The sequence below is a fragment of the Chlorocebus sabaeus genome, chromosome 10 (assembly GCF_047675955.1).
Source record: "Chlorocebus sabaeus isolate Y175 chromosome 10, mChlSab1.0.hap1, whole genome shotgun sequence".
In the NCBI taxonomy this organism is placed as follows: domain Eukaryota; kingdom Metazoa; phylum Chordata; class Mammalia; order Primates; family Cercopithecidae; genus Chlorocebus; species Chlorocebus sabaeus.
Genome location: NC_132913.1, coordinates 88,476,184 through 88,497,595, shown reverse-complemented (window position 1 = coordinate 88,497,595; position 21,412 = coordinate 88,476,184). Strand labels below are relative to the sequence as shown.

General features: G+C 44.3%; 1 protein-coding gene, 1 non-coding gene and 1 pseudogene across 12 annotated transcripts in view; 1 reads left to right on the top strand and 2 right to left on the bottom strand.

The window, feature by feature from the left end:
* The window catches only part of CFLAR (CASP8 and FADD like apoptosis regulator), a 50,963-nt gene that overhangs the window by 13,012 nt on the left and 16,539 nt on the right, over nucleotides 1–21,412 (bottom strand). For 7 of the 11 annotated variants that reach the window (XM_038001762.2, XM_007965825.3, XM_073019920.1 and 4 more), the window contains 5 exons: nucleotides 18,873–19,008; nucleotides 15,511–15,593; nucleotides 10,200–10,254; nucleotides 6,391–6,440; nucleotides 5,608–5,689 (listed from right to left, as the gene is read on the bottom strand). In XM_038001762.2, coding sequence (XP_037857690.1) covers nucleotides 5,608–5,689; nucleotides 6,391–6,440; nucleotides 10,200–10,254; nucleotides 15,511–15,593; nucleotides 18,873–19,008 — 406 coding nt within the window. Of the gene's footprint in view, nucleotides 1–5,607; nucleotides 5,690–6,390; nucleotides 6,441–10,199; nucleotides 10,255–14,374; nucleotides 14,601–15,510; nucleotides 15,594–16,756; nucleotides 18,786–18,872; nucleotides 19,009–21,412 lie in introns of those variants that run through there. The other 4 variants (XM_007965827.3, XM_038001766.2, XM_073019922.1 and 1 more) reach the window with 2 other exon arrangements.
* LOC119625482 (U7 small nuclear RNA) lies at nucleotides 14,007–14,069 on the bottom strand. The gene has a single exon (XR_005241676.1). It is a non-coding gene; the product is annotated as a U7 small nuclear RNA (small nuclear RNA).
* On the top strand, nucleotides 15,602–17,447 carry LOC103217633 (inosine-5'-monophosphate dehydrogenase 1 pseudogene; annotated as a pseudogene).

The following is a 21,412-nucleotide window of genomic DNA, read 5'->3' as shown; positions in this document are numbered from 1 at the left end:
AAAAAAAATACTTCCTCTTGGCCAGGTGCGATGGCTCATCCCTGTAATCCCAGCACTTTGGGAGGCCGAGGCGGATGGATCACCTGAGGTCAGGAGTTCAAGACCAGCCTGTCCAACATGGTGAACCCTGTCTCTACAAAAATACAAAAATTAGCCGGGCATGATGGCGGGTGCCTGTAATCCCAACTACTCATGAGGCTGAGGTGGAGAATCGCTTGAACCCGGAAGACAGGTTACAGTGAGCCAAGATAACGCCATTGCACTCCTGCAGCCTGGGCAATAGAGCAAGACTCTGTCTCAAAACAAAAACAAAAACAAAAAAACTTCCTCTTAAAATTTGCAAACATCGTCTTTTATTTTTATTCAGGGGACTTAAAAACAACCAGAGCTTCAGGCCAAGCCGTAAAGCCCATCTGTCAGAGATGTGAGACGTTTGCTTCTATATTCCTAACAGAATTAAAAAGTCCAGTGTTTAAAGATGACCCACCAGGGCCTAGCACAGATCCAGCTTTGCTATCACTGACACAGATGACACAACACCAAAGACTTATCTTTCAATTCTACCAAACTGAGATAATTAGCCCCCAAATCCCTAAGCATTTACTTCTGCCTCAAGAAGAGGTTACTGAACTCCATAAGGATTCTTCTCAAGAATGAACTACCAAAGAATAACCTTATTTCATGCACAACACAGCTCTGAGAACAGATTCCACCTCATTGCCTTAATATTTGCTTCACACAGGGCCAAGCATGGTGCTTTGCACATAGTAGGCCCTCAACAAACATTTACCAGACAAAGAAATAAAGCTATAAATACTTGGGAGATGTGCATGCTCTTTGGATAAAAGTCTGGTTTTTTGAGGACAGAAGTGAAGACAGGTAGAAGAGAGTCTGCTAAACTCTAAAGATAAAAGGGATTGGCTTTTATAAACACACTGACACTGGGAGAGCTTATTCCTTCATCCATTCACCCAACAAATATTTATTGAACACCTAGGTACCAGGGATTGTTCCAGGTACTGGAGACCCATAGTAAGAGGGATGGATAAACTCCCCCACCTTCATGGAAATTATATTGAGGCAAAGTAATTAAAAGCATAGGCTTTGGAGTCCAGCTTTTGATCCCAGCTCAATCAGTACTAGAGAAGGTAGGAGTGTAGTTCACTGCTCAGCTTCCTCACCTTGAAAAGAGAGAGAATAGGCCGGGCGCGGTGGCTCACGCCTGTAATCCCAGCACTTTGGGAAGCTGAGGTGGGTGGATCACGAGGTCAGGAGATCGAGACCAGCCTGGCCAACATGGTGAAACCTCATCTCTACTAAAAATACGAAACTAGCCGGGCATGGTGGCATGAGCCTGTAATCCCAGCTACTCAGGAGGCTGAGACAGGAGAATCGCTTGAACCTGGGAGGCGGCAGTTGCGGTGAGCTGAGATCGCGCCATTGCACTCCAGCCTGGGCAACATGAATGAAACTCCGTCTTAAAGATAAATTTAAAAAAAAGAAAAAAGAAAAATTAGCTGGGCATGGTGGCACATGCCTGTAATACCAGCTACTCAGGAGGCTGAGGCAGAAGAATTGCTTGAACTTGGGAGGGAGAGGTTGCAGTGAGCCGAGATTGCACCACTGAACTCTAGTCTGGCAACAGAGCAAGACTCCGTCTCAAAAAAGAAAAAGAAAAGAAAAGAAAAAGAAAAGAAGAGAACATAGAAAGAATATTCCTAGTAAATTAGTTCTAAGTAGAACAAAAAAAAATTTAATAGAGAGAACAGCACCTATATTATGGTATTATTTATGAGGATTAAGCACGAATCCATGTAAAACAATTAGCATAGTACCTGGCACGTAGTAGATTTTTAATAAATTATGTACTCTGAGCACAGCTATGCCCAGGTTAGTCCTATCATGTTCCTGTTTGTTTCTTTCAGAGCCCTTATTTCGGCTGGCAATTACCTTACCCGCTTGTAGGACTCCTGCACTCCTCCCAAGTGTTCAATGTTAACCAGGTGGCAAAGTTAACTAGACAGAAGAAATCCACATAATTACTCTAGATGAAGCCCCCTAACTGCAGATTAGATGAAAAGAGATGAAGGGTGCTGCACTAATAACAACCATTTTCAACTAAGGCAGGATTCTGGGCCTAGAATCTTCAGTGACAAATCACCAGGAGGGAAGGAGGAAAATGAAGAGCTGGAGGCCTAGAGAGATGATGTGAGGAGAGGAGACTGTGCCTTTCCACTTCATAATAGTTAATGTTCTCCTGCTGCTCTGAGTCTGTGCATGTAAGTGGATTCGTGACCTCACAGCTGATGAAAACCATAGCACAAGAAGAATAAAAGTGTGCTGCCTTGTTTCTTACCTGCTAATTAGCCACCTGAGCCCAGGGGGGTTTATAAGAGGCCTCAAGCCCAATTATTGATTTTGTTCCCAGAGGCAGGGAAGGCTTGAGTCAAATCACCCTGATTCTCAGGGGAAAGGCAGCACTGAGCATCCAGGGTGCCCTCTAATGGCCTAGGCCTACTCTTGTCCAGCAATATACCACCAAGATGTTGAACTTTAAAGGACTACGTCCGACCAGGAGGGACCTGCTGTCTAGAGTTGCCATTCTGATTCTTGGAGCTCATATATAGACACATCAGCAGCCATGGGGCAGGAAACAGATGTACTAATGCAGTCAACACCAATACCTACTCATACCTGCAGCCAAAAGCATGATGCCCCAGGCTCTGCCTCCAATTCTACCGTCCTCTTCCATCTTTCTCTCTTATCAGGTCTCTGCCCTCCTGTACTTTGTACTTAGATTCTCCTTTGCCAAGCCCATTCAGACTGTGACTGGTAGGAGTGTTGTGCTCAGCTTTCCACTTGAGTGTTTATCCAAGAAGTTGTCTCCTCTCAGGTTATGGCCTCCATTCCAGTGCACCACAGCTACGGGGATGCATCCCACTCATGCATCCCCTTGAGCCTAGAGTGGGCCTCAGTGCCCTGGTCTCTCACTTGTCTGAGACCAGATTCTATGTCCCAAGTGCAAAGAGCCATGGTGAGCTCTTGCTTAGGTGGTTTATGGCTAGAATTAAACAAGCAAATGAGGAAATAATGCTAGTTGGCATCTGGTACAGGCTCATACTGTGCCAGGCACTATTCTAAGCCCTTTCCAAGTATGAACTCATTCATTCTGCCCAACCTCCCTGTGAGGTAGGTCCGTTATTAACTCACTTTACAAAAGAGAAACTGGGACTTAAGGAGGCCGAGAACTCAGCATTACAGGAAAAATAAAAATAAAATTTAAATTAAAAAAAAAATTAGAAGCCGGGCACAGTGGCACACGCCTGTAATCCCGGGAGGGATGTACTCGGGAGGCTGAGGCAGGAGAATTGCTTGAACCCAGGAGGAAGAGGTTGCAGTGAGCCAAGATCACACCACTGCACTCCAGTGTGGGCAACAAGAGTGAGACTCTCTCTCAAGAAAGAAAAAAATAAAAAATAAAAAAAAATAAAGAGGCCAGGGACATTGCCCAAGGTCACAAGCCAGAACATGGCATAGCCATGATTCAAACCCATACTGTCATATTCCATTTCTCAACTCTGATCATGCTCCTATAATGCAGAAAAATATGAATATACATTCAGCCCCTGCCCACAAGAGACCCACAACCCAGCAACAGAAGCAAGCACAGACATTGAGTTTTAGCCAAAAAACTTGGTTTTTCAATTCACAGCAGGTCATGGCTTTTTTTTTTTTTTTAATGATTCTCTTCACACAACAGATATATGTACAACATCTGCTGATGAATGAAACAACACCGACCAAAACCAGAAGTACAGGACAATTACATAATCTCTTAAAACAGGAAGTGACTCATTAAGAAAATATTTTCTCATTCCTATATGGGTACTAATGGCTAAAAAGAAGAAGACACTTATCTTTCTCACGTCTAACCAAAAATAGGACGTGACCAAGCAGGATCATATCTGAAATCCTGGAAAATTTAGTCTTATATTTGACCTTCTCTTAGCCTCTCTTCCCATAAACTCCCCATGGTAACATTTTAAGTGAGCCTAAAAGGTAGTTCTGACTCATTTTAGGAGAATGTTGAGAAGCTCTAAAACTGGAAATATAATGATCGATCCTCTTAAGGAAGAGCTAAATAATTAAACAGAAAGTCATTCCACTTATCTATGCTCTTCTCATTCTCTTTTGATGCAGCACCAGTGATTCAGTTTGAGTCAGACATCCAACAACAACTGAGCAAAAGCAATGGTGACTCACAGATAGAAGAGACTGAGGCCAACAACCAAAGCAAAGGACAGCAGAACTGACACACTGCTCAGAAAATACCCAAAGCTCTGTAAGTGAGCACACATTTATTATGTCTTTAATGTTCCCAGGAAAGTTTTTGTCATCTATCTAGGTGAAATGATGGGGCATGTGATAATATGTGAAGCCAGAATGCCTTCCATTAATATTAATGTCCCTCTGGGTTCCAGGACTCCTCCCTGCTATAGCATCCAAATGAAAAGGCAAGACTGAAGCTCACCAACTACCGTAAATGATGTCTTTGTATCAGAGACACTGTTACGTGTTCCCCAAATCCATTTCATTTTCCTTCTGATACGCAGCTAGACTAATTTCTCCATGTCTACTACAGTTAGATGGAGCCACATGACTGAGTTCTGACCAATCTAATGAGGTGAAAATGATGCATATTATCACTTTTAGGCCTGGTCCCTAAAATCTCTTATGAGATCCTCCACACATTCTCTCTTCCCTTATCTGCTAGCCAGATACAAAGGACTCTGCAGAAAACTCAAGACCTCAGAAGATGATGGAGCCATTGAATGGCCACATGAACAAAGCCCCCCCCAGCCCGATCCACACTAGCCTGTGACATGAATGAGAAACAAGTCTCTGTTATGTTGAACCACATATTCTTTTTTTTTTTTCTTTTTTTGAGACAGGGTCTTCCTCTATCACTCATGTTGGAGTGCTGTGGCACAATCCTGACTCACTGCAGCCTTGACCTCCTTGGGTTCAAGTGATCCTCCTGCTTCAGCCTCCCGTGTAGCTGGGACTACAAGTGTGCACCACCACACCAGCTAACGTTTTTTTTTTTTTAAAGACAGAATCTCACTCTGTCACCCACGATGGAGTGCAGTGGTGCAATCTCGGCTCACTGCAACCTCTGCTTCCCAGGTTCAAACAATTCTTCTGTCTCAGCCTCCCAAGTAGCTGGGACTACAGGCGTGCGCCACCATGCTCAACTAATTTTTGTATTTTTAGTAGAGACAGGGTTTCACCATTTTGGCCAGGCTGGTCTTGAACTCCTGACCTCATGATCCACCCACGTCCACCTCCCAAAGTGCTGGGATTACAAGTGTGAGCCACCGTGCCTGGTCCACACTAGCTAATTTTTAACTGGGCTCAAGCGATCCTCCCATCTCAGCCTCACAAAATGCTGGAATTCCAGGCATGAGCAACCACACCCAGCCTGAAGCACAGATTATTGAACTGGTTTGTCATGGCAACTGGTACTGATCACTCTAATGAAAATAGCTTGCCTGTGCCATGATCTCAATCTGAGGGCACCGGTTAGTCTGCAGCTTCCACACCTACCTGTCTCATTGCCAATGCAATCGATTATCAGGCAGATTCCTAGGGGCTTGCTCTTCATCTTGTATCTCTCTTCAGGTATGCTCTGGAAAGGAAGGTAACAATTGCTAAAGACTCTGGATATTGCTGTTTCTATGAGGTTCCACTCATATACCATCTCTTCTTTTTGGATTTCCTTTGACAGGTGAATCACTCAACAGACACAGCCTGAAGTTTCCCATTATGGCAAATGTTTCCCATTGATATCAAATTTTTCCTCTATTAGGGTAATGTGCTCAAGACAAATTATTTTATTTTTATTTAATTTTAATGAAAATCCCAGTCTCTTTATTGGCTTTGTGGAATAAAGATAATTTGAAAAACAGAGAAAACATGAGTCATTTGTCTCCACAGTAACCTGAAGTTATATAACTGGTATCTTCCCAAGTACAAAGGGAGCCCTTCTATTGCTTCTGCTTACAAAGAAGTGTCAACCTAATAAAAAGCCAGAACAAGTCAAAGTTCAGGGAAGTATCACTGCTGACTTACATGTTCAGCAGTCACTGAGTTGAGACAAGGGGTGCTACTTTGGAACTTCCCTGCATTCCAAAGTTCACTAATGCAATCCTCCCTTTAACAACTTTCTCTTTGTTATTCAGAGTTCCCTTGTATGGAAGTTCTCAGGAGAACAACACTCTCAGCCTCCCATTGTCTCAAAGAATTCTTAATGGACATATATTTTTAAAGAAGTCAGGGTTCTCCACAGCTATGTACATATAATACCAAATCAGACCATTTATTCTGTACCTGAGGCAAAAAAGCTTCTGATTCCTGAATGGATGTCTTCACTGGTTCTTCTGGGGAATGAGAGAGAAGAGATCATTTACAAAGCTGAAGGAGAGCTAAGTCCACCCCCACACTGGCTTAGTTTCTTTGTATCACAACTGTTCTCTCCTCCTATTTTCTTCAATTATCTCTTCTTTCCCCAGCTATACTTGGCCCTGAGGTTCCAACCTCACATTAAAGAAAGTGACATAAAGAAACACAAGTCCCAGTGCTACCAGGGGCTATCTGGAAAAGTTGCTTAAACAGTAAGTGAAGAAGGCTCTCCCCTACCTCACTCTAGGTGAGGAACAGGTGGCTGGTGAGTTTTTAACTTGATAGGAGAAGCTAATAACCTCACCACCCAACAATACTGATAGCTTTCCTATATGTGCTGAAACTGTTGACAATACCTAAAGGGAACAGCCTTACAGAGTGCAGAGCAGGGAAAGCTTATATGTGTTTGCTAGCTATAAAACAGATGGCACTGTTTTCATAGTCCAGTGATACTGGGAGATCATAAAATAAAATGTCAATGGCAAGACAGTGACAACGGGGGCAGTGAGCCTGGCAAATGCAGATGAGCCTAAAGCTAATTTGCTAGAAAAAAATGACTTGATTAGGTCAGGGAGGTGAAGGAACGACCAGTTTTGAGCCAAGATTGTGCCACTGCACTCCAACCTGGGCAACAGAGCGAGACTCTGTCTCCAAAAAAATAAATAAATAAATAAATAAAAAAGATACACAGGATATATTAAGTGAAAATGGATTATTAAATAATATGTATAATATTGATTCTGTGTACTTAAAAATAAATATTTGTGTACATATACTTATACATGTATTAATATATGCTTAAATATAAAAGAATCTAGAGGTATAAAAATCAAACATTAATAGCAGCTATCTCTGATACTTGAAAGAGGAAATTTCACTTTACATTTTTTGTATTTTAGCAATTATATATTAACAGAACAAACAAACAAAGAAAACTCACAAAATAATCTATGTGATATATCTATCTCAGTTTAAGGCATTTAGTAAGAACTTACTAAATTGAAGTTATCACCATCCTCATCAAATTCAATGATGGCTGAATAGTTGAAATCTATTTGGAAGTCCAAATTAATATAAATATTTGGTTTGATTATTATTATTTATTTGGATGGAATCTCGCTCTGTCATCCAGGCTGGAATGCAATGGCACGATCTCGGCTCACTGCAATCTCTGCCTCCCGGGTTGAGGCGATTCTCCTGCCTCAGCCTCCTGAGTAGCTGAGATTACAGGTGCATGTCACCACACCTGGTTAATTTTTGTATTTTCAGTAGAGACGGGGTTTCACCATGTTGGTCAGGCTGGTCTGGAAATCCTGACTTCGTGATCCACCCACCTTGGCCTCCCAAAGTGTTGGGATTACACGTGTTAGCCACCATGCCTGGCTGACTATTTTAAACCTCTATTAAATTAAGTCCAAGTTACTAGAAAGCTTTTTTGAGGGGGACAGAGTCTTGCTCTGTCACCCAGGCTAGAGTGCAGTGGCAAGATCTCGGCTCACTGCAACCTCCACCTCCCAGGTTCAATCAATTCTCCTGCCTCAGCCTCCCAAGTATCTGGGACTACAGGCGTGCACCACCACGCCCAGATAATTTTTCTATTTTCAGTAGAGACGGGGTTTCACCATGTTGCCCAGGTTGGTCTCGAACTGCTGACCTCAGGTGATCCACCCACCTCAACCTCTCAAAGTGTTGGGACTACAGGCATAAGCTACCATGTCCAGCCCAGAAACCTTTTTCTTTATTAGCAAATAAACCAAGTCCAAGCAAGAACAAGTAAGCAGCTCTCCTAACAGGATCACAGGGATATTGGGATTAATTCCTATGCAAATCTACTAGGTCTCCTATTTTCCCTTTAAACAGCCTTCGGAATACTAATGCTCATCACCTCACCAGTGTTTTAAGAAACATGCTGCTATTTCAGGAATTAATTCGCTTCTCAGTAGTTTTTGCTGGAAAGCACAGTATCAGGTAGAGAATGACAGGCATGAGCTACACCATCTGACTAATCCAGGCTAAAATAAGTTTTCAGGTACACACAGCACAAAGACTGAGTCGTAAGGTATCTGTAAGAGGATTGCCACACAAAGAGGGCTTCTATTAGGCCCCTGCCCTACTCAAAACATTCATGATGTTCCACCACACACAGGACAGATTCCAAGCCCCTTGGATAAGACTGAAGCCCTCCATCGCAGCCCATCAATCCCTGCTTCCTGGAGTTCGGAACTACAACCATGTGCTTCATCAGTGTAGACAGAGTCTCAGCTCTCACTTCAAGGAGGACTCAAGCAAAAGAAGTAAACTTTTGCTGGGTGCAGTGGCTCACGCCTGTAATCCCAGCACTTTGGGAGGCCAAAGCAAGTGGATTACTTGAGGTCAGCAGTTTGAGACCAGCCTGATCAACATGGTGAAATGTTGTCTCTACTAAAAATACAAAAATGCCGGGCGCGGTGGCTCACGCCTGTAATCCCAGCACTTTGGGAGGCCGAGGCGGGTGGATCACAAGGTCAGGAGATCGAGATCACGGTGAAACCCCGTCTCTATTAAAAACACAAAAAATTAGCCGGGCGCTGTGGCGGGCGCCTGTAGTCCCAGCTACTCAGGAGGCTGAGGCAGGAGAATGGCGTGAACCCGGGAGGCGGAGCTTGCAGTGAGCCAAGATCGCGCCACTGCACACCAGCCTGGGCGACAGAGCGAGACTCCGTCTCAAAAAAAAAAAAAAATACAAAAATTAGGCTGGGTGCCGTGGTTCATCCCTGTAATCCCAGCACTTTGAGAGGCCGAGGCGGGTGGATCACCTGAGGTCAGAAGTTTGAGACCAGCCTGGGCAACAGAGTAAAACCCTATCTCTACTAAAAATACAAAAATAATCTGGGTGTGGTGGCACAAGCCTGTAATCCCAGCTACTCGGAGGCTGAGGCATAAGAATCACCTGAACCCAGGAGGCCGAGGTTGCAGTGAGCTGAGATCGTACCACTGCATGCCAGCCTGAGTGACAGAGCAAGACTGTGTCTCAAAAAAAAAAAAAAAAAAATTATCTGGGTGTGGTGGTGCATGCGTTTAATCCCAGCTACTCAGGAGGCTGAGGCATGAGAATTACTTGAACTCAGGAGGTGGAGGCTGCAGTGAGCCGAGAGTGCACCACTGCACTCCAGCCTGGGTGACAGAGTAAGACTCCATCTCCAAAAAAAAAAAAGTAGTAATCTTTTAAAAAATGATCTATGGGATCAAGTGCTAATGTTTTAAGAGAGAAAACAGATCATGCAGGTTGAAATTGACCTGTCTTTAAATTGCACGTTTTCTTTCTTTGTTAGGAAAGGGGGGATATCATCTGTAGAATATCCAGATTTATTAAATGGGCTATAAGACAAGAACTTATTTACCTTTCCTCTTTCTGCTGCTAGATATTTGGTTTAACATCGCTCATTACCACGGTTGGATGAATGTTTAACATGGCCTGGTTAGAGCTCCATTCCATTTCAGTTATAAATGTCACATCTCTTAAAATATAGCCAAGATGACGAAGCTGATGGAGTATGATGGTGTTCAAACTTAGATAAGCTAATTCAATAGACAACTACAAATGCCAATGAGTCCATCGTAAAACCTTAACCGGTTTTTATTTTGAGAGCTTACTTAGATTATGTAGATAAAGGAAATTGCCAACTCTAAAAATGCAACAGTTGTACTAAAATTATCAAGCATTTATAAAGAATGAATATTTAAAAAAGTGGTCTTACGTTGAGTGCCAAGTTGCTCCTTAAGTCTTTGTTCTTTACTTCTCCCATTGTGGAGCTTCAAATACAAAGAATAAGGTCACACTTCCTGTTTGTTATTTCAGAGGTACATTATACATTACACCTCTTTAAATGTCTCAATAGGATTCTTAACCCAGGAAAAAAATAAAAATATCATCTCCACAGTTAAATTATCTAAAGAATAGCAAGAGCTGTTAACTCCATAAATCCCATATCATATTACCAAAGAACAGGGAAATTCTGCTTTTAAAAAATGAAAATAGGCCAGGAGTGGTGGCTGACACCAATAATCCCAACACCCTGGGATGCCAAGGTAGCTGGATCATCTGAAGCCAGGAGTTCCAGACCAGACCAGCCTGGCCAACATGGTAAAACCCCATCTCTACTAAAAATACAAAAATTTGCTGGGCATGGTGTGGGTGCCCCTGTAATCCCAGCTTCTCAGGAGGCTGAGGCAGGAGAATCGCTTAAACCAGGGAGGCAGAGGTTGCAGTGAGCTGAGATGGCGCCATTGCACTCCAACCTGGGCGAAGAGAGTGAAAAGTGAAACTCTGTCACAAAAATAAAAAAAAATAATAAAATAAAAATATGCTAAGCTAGCATAGTAGAATGTTTCAAAACAGCCCAATAAAAGCTGATGTTATAGTATAGTATAGTTGCTAGCATAGCTCCAGGTTAGGATAAGCTGTTAGAACATGAGATTGACATTCCACCTGTTCCTTCAACATGGGGCAAAGTACAGCATGGTTAAGAGTCGGATTTCTAGGCCAGACAGACCTGACTAGGAATCCTGATTCTGCCACTTATTAGCTATGTAATCTTGAGCAAGTTATTTAACTTCTGTATGTGTGTCTCTTCATATGCTAAATGAGGATAATAATAATAGATACCTTACAGATTTTGTATGAAGATTAATGCACACAAAGAGCTCAGCACAGTGCCAAACACACGGAAGTACACAATAGATGTCCAGTTATTGCTTTTCTATCATTGCCTAGCTACACATAAGCAACATATGGTCCTGATTCTTGATAATCAAATATTCTTCATAAACCACTTCTGAGGGCTAGAGTAAGAGTAATCAGAGAATGAAAGATTAAACTGACCCTTTCTCTTCTCAGATGACAGGTCCTATGTAAGATACACATACCACATGCTGTCAACCCATCTGAGACACCCAGCTTTCAAATGACAGTCCTTCTCTGAAGCTAACCTAGCCAAAACAGAGAAGTACACTATCTATTAAGCTGTGTCAGTAGCTAAGTCTGTGTTTCTAAATTAAAAACATGTAAGTTGCCGGCCGGGCACGGTGGCTCACGCCTGTAATCTCAGCACTTTGGGAGGCCGCGGCTGTCGGATCACGAGGTCAGGAGATCGAGACCATCCTGGTTAACATGGTGAAACCTCGTCTCTACTAAAAATACAAAAAATTAGCCAGGCGTGGTGGCCGGCGCCTGTAGTCCCAGCTACTCGGGAGGTTGAGGCAGGAGAATGGCGTCAGCCCGGGAGGCGGAGCTTGCAGTGAGCCGAGAGCGCACCACTGCACTCCAGCCTGGGCGACAGAGTGAGACTCCGTCTCAAAAAAAAAAAAAAAAAAAGTAAGTTGCCTTTTTCACTAATAATTAGTAACTTAGCCAGAGGCTGATCATATCAGATAGAAACTGGCCTCGTGCATAGATATGTATTCACTTATACAATTAGAGAGAGGTAACATATCACATCAAAGATGGATTTTAAAAGCACTGTATTGTAGCCATATAATTTTTAATTTTTTTTTTTTTTTTTTTTTGAGACAGTCTCACCGTCGCCCAGGCTGGAGTGCAGTGGCGCCTGCAACCTCTGCCACCTGGGTTCAAGTGATTCTCCTGCCTCAACCTCCAAAGTAGCTTGGATTACCGGCGCCTGCCACTGTGCTGGTTAATTTTTGTAGTTTTAGTAGACACAAGGTTTCACCATCTTGGCCAGACTAGTCTTGAACTCCTGACCTTGTGATCTACCCGCCTTAGCCTCCCAAAGTGCTGGGATTACAGGCGTGAGCCACCGCGCCCGGCCATAATTTCTTAATTCTATAATATCTTGTGGTATCCTGTGGCATTTAATCACACAGTAATTTTTGAAGCACTTCTGCAGACTCATATGAGTTAACTTCTAGGTATTCGGCTCCTAAACCTCTTAAGGAAGTCACTGCATTCATATGCCATAGTGCCTGCTTACTAAATTAATGAATGAATAATCAGGGTCACTTTTGTTTTAGATGGAGTTTCACTCTTGTTGCCCAGACTGGAGTGCAATGACACAATCTCGGCTCACCGCAACCTCTGCCTCTCGAGTTCAAGTGATTCTCCTGCCTTAGCCTCCCAAGTAGCTGGGATTATAGGCATGCACCACCACACACAGATAATTTTGTATTTTTAGTAGAGACAGGGTTTCTCCATGTTGGTCTCGAACTCCCAACCTCAGGTGATCCGCCTGCCTTGGCCTCCCAATGTGCTGGGATTACAGGTGTGAGCCACCGTGCCCAGCCTTAGGGTGACATATTAAATATAGAAAATTTAAGGAGAAACTAATATGCAAAGCATATGGGCTCACAACAGGCTACATAGCAATGAATATGCCTCATTTACAAAATAGAAACACAATAGTAAAAATATGACAGGTTTTCAACTGAGAATGACAATATAATTTATATTAGACAGACAATAGCAGAGAAAGCTCAGAAACCTGGATCTGAATCCTAAATCTGCTTTTTCTCATTATTTGGTATTACAGAGACTCAGAAAGACAAAAGAAAGCACATTTCATTCCTTTAAAAAATGTACGCTAGGCCAAGCGCAGTGGCTCACGCCTGTAATCCCAGCACTTTGGGAGGCTGAGGTGGGCAGATCACCTGAGGTTGGGAGTTCAAGACCAGCCTGACCAACATGGTGAAACCCTGTCTCTACTAAAAATACAAAGTTACCCAGGCATGGTGGCACATGCCTGTAATCCCAGCTACTTGGGAGGCTGAGGTCAGAGAATCGCTTGAACCCAGGAGGCAGAGGTTGCAGTGAGCCGAGATCATGCCATTGCACTCCAGCCTGGGCAACAAGAATGAAACTCCATCTCAAAATAAACAAAAAGTACGCTATATCTAAGCTATGGCATGACAAGTATACAGTTTATTATATACATCACAGTGCAGTGGAAGGAGTATGGGCTGGGCCCAGCTCTGCTAGTAGTTAGAGGTACACAATCACTTAATGTTCTTTAGGGCTAAGTTTCCTTATTTTGTTCATTAAGGGGATTGGATAATATAATCCGTAAATCCATTTTAGCTCTGAAATTGTACTGCTCAGTAGTGTATCTTACAGACATATTCGCCATGAAACCATTTATATTACAAGAGTGGTTAATGTTTTCATTACATCCTTTTACAAAAGCATTTACATATATATATATACATACATATATATATATTTTTTCTTTTCTTTTCTTTTTAGAGACAAGGTCTCACTCTGTCACTGAGGCTGGAGTGCAGTGGCACACTCACAGCTCACTGCAGCCTCAACCTCCCAGGTTCAAGCAATTTCTCCCACCTCAGCCTCCCAAGTAGCTGAGACTAGAGGCACACCATCATGCCCAGCTAATTTTTGTATTTTTGGAAGAAATGGGGTTTTGACATATTACCCAGGTTTGTCTCGAACTCCTAGGCTCAAGCAATCCGCCTGCCTCAGCCTCCCAGAGTGCTGGGATTACAGGCATGCGCCACCACACCCAGACAAAAGCATTTTTTTTCCTTCGTTTTTTTTTAGGGGCTTTCTGGCAAAAACTGAAAAGCCTGCTAGACAAATTCTAAAAGAGCTGTTAACACTGCAAAAAGCATTTCTAATTTAACGAGGAAATTGTACCCGGGTCTAAGTCCTCACTACAAACTCCACATACCTTTATATGAACATGAGGATAAGATTACACCAAGATTTAACTTCTCAAGATAAAAGATTAACTGAAGAACAATTCTGATACTTTGTACTAAGTACTACGAACACAACAACCATAAGTGACTATGTGATACTTATGCTCGTGAATACCCTCAAAAATCTTTTGTTTCATCACTCAGTAACAAAATAACTTTTGCTGAAATCATTAAAATTAGCTCAGTAAAAAAGCAAATGCACAAAGAAGTACAAGGATATTTATTTTATAGCATTATTAGTAGTAACAAAAGATTGGAAAGCATCTAAACATACAGCAACAAGAAAGGGCTAAACACATTATAACACATTTAGAAAATGAAACTATTTAATCGTTCAAAATAATGATTAAGTAGAGGCAGTTCCATGTTAATCATATGGAACAATTTCCAAGAATTTACAAGTCAGGACAATGGACATAGGGTGCTATCATCTGCAAAAGAGAAAAAAGCAAAAATGAAATATATGTGTAGACTATCTCTGGATAGTTACAGAATGAACTAGTTCACAACAGCTGCCTTTAGGAAAAATAATTGGAGGTCAGTATTATAGGGGTAGGAAGAAAACATACTTTTTTTTTTTTTTTTGAGGCAGAGTTTTACTTTTGTCACCCAGGCTGGAGTGCAATGGTGTGATCTGGCTACTGCAACCTCTGCCTCCTGGGTTCAAGTGATTCTCCTGCCTCAGCCTCCCAAGTAGCTGGGATTACAGGCGCCCACCACCACACCTGGCTAATTTTTGTATTTTTAGTAGAGATGGAGTTTCACCATGTTGGCCAGGCCAGTCTTGAACTCCTGACTTCAGGTGATCTTTCCGGCTCAGCCTCCCAAAGTGCTGGGATTACACACGTAAGTCACCGCACCCGGGCAAAAATATCCTTTTAAAACTTCTTGTAGTACATTTAAAATTTTTTTCCATAGGTATGGTGCATCTATTTCTATTTTTAAAGTTACATTTTCTTTTTTTAAGTTACAATTTCAAGTGAATAAATGAACAGTAAAAAAAAAAGTCCAATTGTCCAACTGTATATATATACACAGATACAAATGCAAACCCACAAAAAAGAGTCTAGAAGGAAATACACCAAAATATTAACAGTGGTTGTCTTTGAATAGTGGAATACAGGTGATTTATTTTATCTTTCTCTATATTCTCCAAATATCTCAATGAACATGTATTAGCTTTGAAATTATAAGAAGTTACACGTTTTTAAAACAAATACACATTTCTATCACAATTTTCTCAGATATTAAATAAAGTACATGCTGTGAGAATATGTATATTTTTATTAGAACTCTGAAACGGTTTCATGCTGGGATTCCATATGTTTGCTCCAGACTCACCCTGAAGTTATTTGAAGGATCCTTGAGACTCTTTTGGATTGCTGCTTGGAGAACATTCTTATAACCTGTCCCTGCTCCTTGAGCTATAAAAGCAGAAGAGAGGTACTGTTAAAACTTATAAATTATTATCAAATAAATCTTCAACAGTGGTTCAGTCCAAGGTCAACCATCAGCTTTCAAAATACCCTAAACTTTCCAGCCACCTTACTGAATTCAAAATTTCAGATGACTCTTCGACCAAACATCATTAAGAATGGAGTATAGGGCGCCCTGGCCCGCCCCGCCGCAGCCCCCGCCCCTGGCCCACCCGGCCCGTGGCTGCAGGGTGGCAGCGGCGCGGTGTAGGCGGCAGCAGCAGCGGCAGCGTTTATGTCGGGTCCCACGGGGTCTCGCAGCAGCATGGCGGTACCTGATCAGCGGCCGCACCAGCTACATGCTCGAGGACGGGCTCACCGCACAGCAGCTCTTTGCCAGCGACCAGGGACTCACCTACAACAACTTCCTGATTCTCCCAGGATTCATAGACTTCACAGCTGATGAGGTGGACCTGACCTCAGCCCTGACCCGATGGTCACGCTGAAGACGCCACTGATCTCCTCCCCCATGGACAGTGTGACAGAGGCTGACATAGCCATTGCCATGGCTCTGATAGGAGGTATTAGTTTCATTCACCACAACTCACTCCAGAGTTTCAGGCCAGTGAGGTGCGGAAGGTCAAGAAGTTTGAATAGTAGGACTTCAACGTGGACCCCGTGGTGCTAAGCTCCTCGCACACTGTGGGTGATGTGCTGGAGGCCAAGATGCGGCATGGCTTCCCTGGCATCCCCATCACGGAGACAGGCACCATGGGCAGCAAGTTGGTGAGCATTGTCGCCTCCCGAGACATCGATTTTCTTGCTGAGAAGGACCACACCACCCTCCTCAGTGAGGCGATGACGCCAAGGATCGAGTTAGTGGTGGTTCCAGCAGGTGTGATGTTGAAAGAGGCAAATGAGATCCCACAGCTTAGCAAGAAAGGGAAGCTGCCTACTGTCAATGATCAAGATGAGCTGGTGGCCATTATCACCGACACCCAGCTGAAAAAGAACCGAGACTACCCTGCAGCCTCCGAGGATTCCCATAAGCAGCTGCTGTGCAGGGCAGCTGTGGGCACCCGTGAGGATGACAAATACTGCCTGGACCTGCCCACCCAGGTAGGCGTTGACGTCACAGTCTTGAACTCATCCCAAGGGAACTCAGTGTATCAGATTGCCATGGTGCATTACATCAAACAAAAGTACCCCTACCTCCAGGTGACTGGGGAGAACGTGGTGACAGCAGCCCAGGCCAACAACCTTATTGACACTGGTGTGGATGGGCTGCGCATGGGCACAGGCTGCGGCTCCATCTACATCACCCAGGAAGTGATGGTCTGCGGTCGGCCCCAAGGCACTGCTGTGTACAAGGTGGCCAAGCATGCCCAGCGCTTTGGTGTGCCCATCATAGCCAGTGGCAGCATCCAGACTGTGGGGCATGTGGTCAAAGCCCTGGCCCTTGGAGCCTCCACAGTGATGCTGGGCTCCTTGCTGGCCGCCACCACAGAGGCCGGCGAGTACTTCTCAGACGGAATGCAGCTCAAGAAGTATCGGGGCATGGGCTCACTGGATGCCATGCAGAAGAGCAGCAGCAGCCAGAAACAATACTTCAATGACAGGGATAAGGTGAAGATCACACAGGGTGTCTCAGGCTCCATCCAGGACCAAGGGGCCATTCAGAAGTTCATGCCCTACCTCATAGTGGGCATCCAGCATGGCTGCCAGGATATCGGGGCCTGCAGCCTGTCTGTCCTTTGGTCCATGATGTGTTCAGCGGAGCTTAAGTTTGAGAAGCGGACCATGTCGGCCCAGATTGAGGGTGGCGTCCATGGCCTGCACTCTTACGAGAAGCGACTGTACTGAGGACAGCGGTGCAGGGCGAGGTGGTGGAGGGAGTGCACCCCAGTGTCCACCTTCGGGCACAGCCTCCCTCTATCACTGAGTCCACAGATTTGCACTACAGGTTCCCCAGCTCCTTTCCAGGGAGAGAGGAGGGGAGGCTCTGAGGGGTCTGCGGCCACCCTCGCTGAGCATCCCCTGCAGAGTCAGGACTGCTCCCTGGGTTAGGCTGCCCTGGGATACCCCCTGAATCCAGCCAGCCAGGCTCTCAGGCCCTGCACCTGCCTCAGGTCTTTCTTGCTGCAGCCTGCTCCAGCCCAGCCCCCACCCCAGGGGCAGGAGGCTCCTCCTGGCTTCTCCTATAGGGCACCTCCCTGTCCCCAGTCCCCTAGGAAATGGTGCTCTCCTGGCCCTGCCTCTGGCCCTTCCCGGGCTGCTGCCCCCTCAGCCATGTGGCACTTCTGAGCTCCTGATCTAGGCCAAGGGGAGGTCTCTGCCCCCTTCCCTGGCCCTGGGCTACCCTTGGGTCCTGCTCCTCAGGCCACTCCCCAGTCCCTGGCCCTGGGGAGGAGGCCGCCCTGGTCATGGCTGCCTGCCTGTTATTCCTGACTCACCACTGTCCCCAGGTGTACCATTCCTGCCCTCTCCTCAGCTGCAGTTGAAGGCTTTAACTTTGCACACTTTGGGATCACTGTCGAGTCACTGTGTGTTAAATAATCGGAATAAATCAAGTAGGTCTCAAAAAACAAACAAACAAAAAGAATGGAGTATAAATGCTACTTCTGTTCTCAATCTTTGATCAGACAAATTTAGAGTGTGTTGGGGTGGAAGAGTGCTCTATAGATCAATGAGTCTCAGCCATGCCCTTTAGGCTGTGATGCTATGGTGGCAGTGAACTTGCTAACAGAGCTGAAGCTGAGGCTGAGTCTAAAAGACAATGAGGGATGCAAGTAAGGGAGAAGGCCAATGTGAGTCTGGTCCTTTTTATCAAGGAAAAAATTGAATGTGCTCTTTTCCGTAAGGAAGTTTTGTGAAATTTGGGACACACGCAAGGAAAGTATGAGACCCAAGTGACATCACCTGAAGTTGGATAGTGGTTGTGAGGCCAAATACCAGAGCAAGGCAGTAGGGTTCAGCATACATGCAAAACTCCTGAATGTCCATAGCTCTGCCAGCCTGTGCAGATCCCAGATTCTTTCTTGAAGACTGAAATGTTAAGAACTGCTTGGCAGCATTTTGTAGAGATCATGAATATACAGGGCAATGGAGTTGGCAGATCTGGGATATGAAGAATATAAAGGGACGTGATTTCTAGCCACAAGCTAAAGGGGGCTTTGGTCATCCAGGTTCCATTCCATCTGCCTATTCAACAAACGAATCTTTACCAGTCACGCCCCGCCCCGTGCACAGAGTACTTCCTCTAGGCCACTGAGAGGCCAAAATTCTTACCAGACTGCTTGTATTTCTGGATTTTTGTCTTCAGGTCTATTCTGTGGATGTTCTTTAGGCATTTTTCTAATAAATCCAGTTGATCTGGGGCAACCAGATTTAGTTTCTCCAACTCAACCACAAGGTCCAAGAAACTCTAAGAGAACCACCAACAAAAAACAAACGTCAATAGAGCTAGCTAGACCAGGTGCAGTAGCCCATGCCTGTAATCCCAGCACTTTGGGAGGCTGAGGCGGGAAGACTGCTTGAGCCCAAGAGTTCGAGACCAGCCTGAACAAAACAGCGAGACCTCCATCTCTACAAAAAAATAAAAAAATAAGCTGAGTGCAGTGGCACACACCTGTGGTCCCAGCTACTCAGGAGGCAGAGGTGGAGGATCACTTGAACCCAGAGGTCAAGGCTGTAGTGAGCCATGATTGTGCCATGGCACTCCAGCCTAGGCAGCAGAGTGAGACCCTGTCTCCAAATAAAAAAAAAAAAAAATAGAGCTGACTAATAAGCCCCACATGCAAACCTCAGTCCATGTGATTTAGAGCAGTAAGAAGACGTGACAAGATGAGCCCTTTCAGTGACCTTCAGTGATCTTAAACCAGATATCTCTGTCATGAGCAACTTAGACTCCTGATTTTTACTCAGAACAGAGGTGGTGGTAAGTTTTTTGGTCATCAATCTGCTCCTTGGTTGCAGACAGACACGTGTGCCATGTTGTGTCATTGAGAAGGACCATGAAAGAGCAGGGCTGAAACGAGAACCCTCCTGAGTTTATTATTTTCCAAAAGGCCAGGCTGGTCTCATAGTGAAAAACTCTAAGGGCTTCTCTGAAAAAGGGAGAAGGAAGGTAGCTGGGGAAAGACTTTATGAGAAAAATCACATGATATAGTTTTAAAGTTTCCAAAATATTTGAATCAATGCTGGACCTTCCAACTCATTCTGACCTTCTGACTCAGGGGGTTATAAAAAAGTGAAATTACAACAAGGTTTGAGTGTTCTGTTATTCATTTACCTTGGGCCACAGTGATTATGAACAAACTATAGTTCAGAAACAGGCATTGCTTTGGGATCTATTTCCTTTGCATTTAACATTTGGTTACTGAAGTGCTATCTTTATTTTTGAAAATAATAATCATAATTTAAATATATATAAATGACTGGGAGAGATAATTACTAGCAGAAACCAAAAAGGGAGTTCTAGTTTCATTTTCCTTCCCATTTTGCGTTTAATGGGACTTAAGAAACAAAACTAAAATCATTAGGAACATGAGGAAATTGTCAAGCAATGACTTATCTGAATCGTCAGAGGCAGGCACTGGCCTGCCTATTTTGAGGACCTATTGTCATATTTTAGAAACAATAGGTTCTCAAACATTTCCTGGCCTATCCTTAGGTCAACGGTACCACATAGGGCCAACTGGAATGTTGTTTTATTTTTTTATTTATTTATTTTTTTAAGATGGAGTCTCGCTCTGTAGCCCAGGCTGGAGTGCAATAGCACAATCTTGGCTTACTGCAACCTCTGCCTCCTGAGTTCAAGCAATTCTCATGCCTCAGCCTCCCAAGTAGCTGGGATTACAGGCGCCCACCACCATGCCCAGCTAATTTTTATATTTTTAGTAGCGATGAGGTTTTGCCATGTTGGCCAGGCTGGTCTTGAACTCCTGACCTCAAGTGATCTGCCCGGCTTGGCCTCCCAAAGTGCTGGGATTACAGGCATGAGCCACTGTGCTAGGCCAACTGGAGTTTAAATATTTTTCTTTTTTGTTGTTGTTGTTTTTTTGAGACGGAGTCTTGCTCTGTCGCCCAGGCTGTAGTGCAATGGTGCAATCTCGGCTCACTGCAACCTCCGCCTCCTGGGTTCAAGTGATTCTCCTGCCTCCGCCTCCTGTAGCTGGGATTATAGGCGCCTACCACCACGCCGGCTAATTTTTTGTATTTTTAGTAGAGACAGAGTTTCACCAGGTTGGCCAGGCTGGTCTCAAACTCCTGACCTCAGGTGATCCACCCGCCTCTGTCTCTCAAAGTGCTAGGATTACAGGCATGAGCCACCACGCCTGGCCATGGATTTTAAATATTTTTCTAGTAATCATGACACATCCCCTAGATCTTCACCACTACCTGGTTTTCTTTTCTTTTTTTTTTTTTTGAGACAGAGTTTTGCTCTGTCACCCAGACTGGAGTGCAGCGGCGCGATGTTGGCTCACTGCAAGCTCTGCTTCCCGGGTTCATGCCATTCTCCTACCTCAGTCTCCCAAGTAGCTGGGACTACAGGCGCCCGCCACCACGCCCAGCTACTTTTTTTGTATTTTTAGTAGAGATAGGGTTTCACCGTGTTAGCCAGGTTGGTCTCGATCTCCTGACCTCGTGATCCACCTGCCTCGGCCTCTCAAAGTGCTGGGATTACAGGCATGAGCCACCGCATCCGGCCTCCTGGTTTTCAACTCTAAATCTCTACTTTTACCATTTCCCAGATACATCAGTCACAAGAACCTCCCCCCACCCCACTCCTACGTGCAGCCTAGACCCCACACTGACCTTGAGTCAGC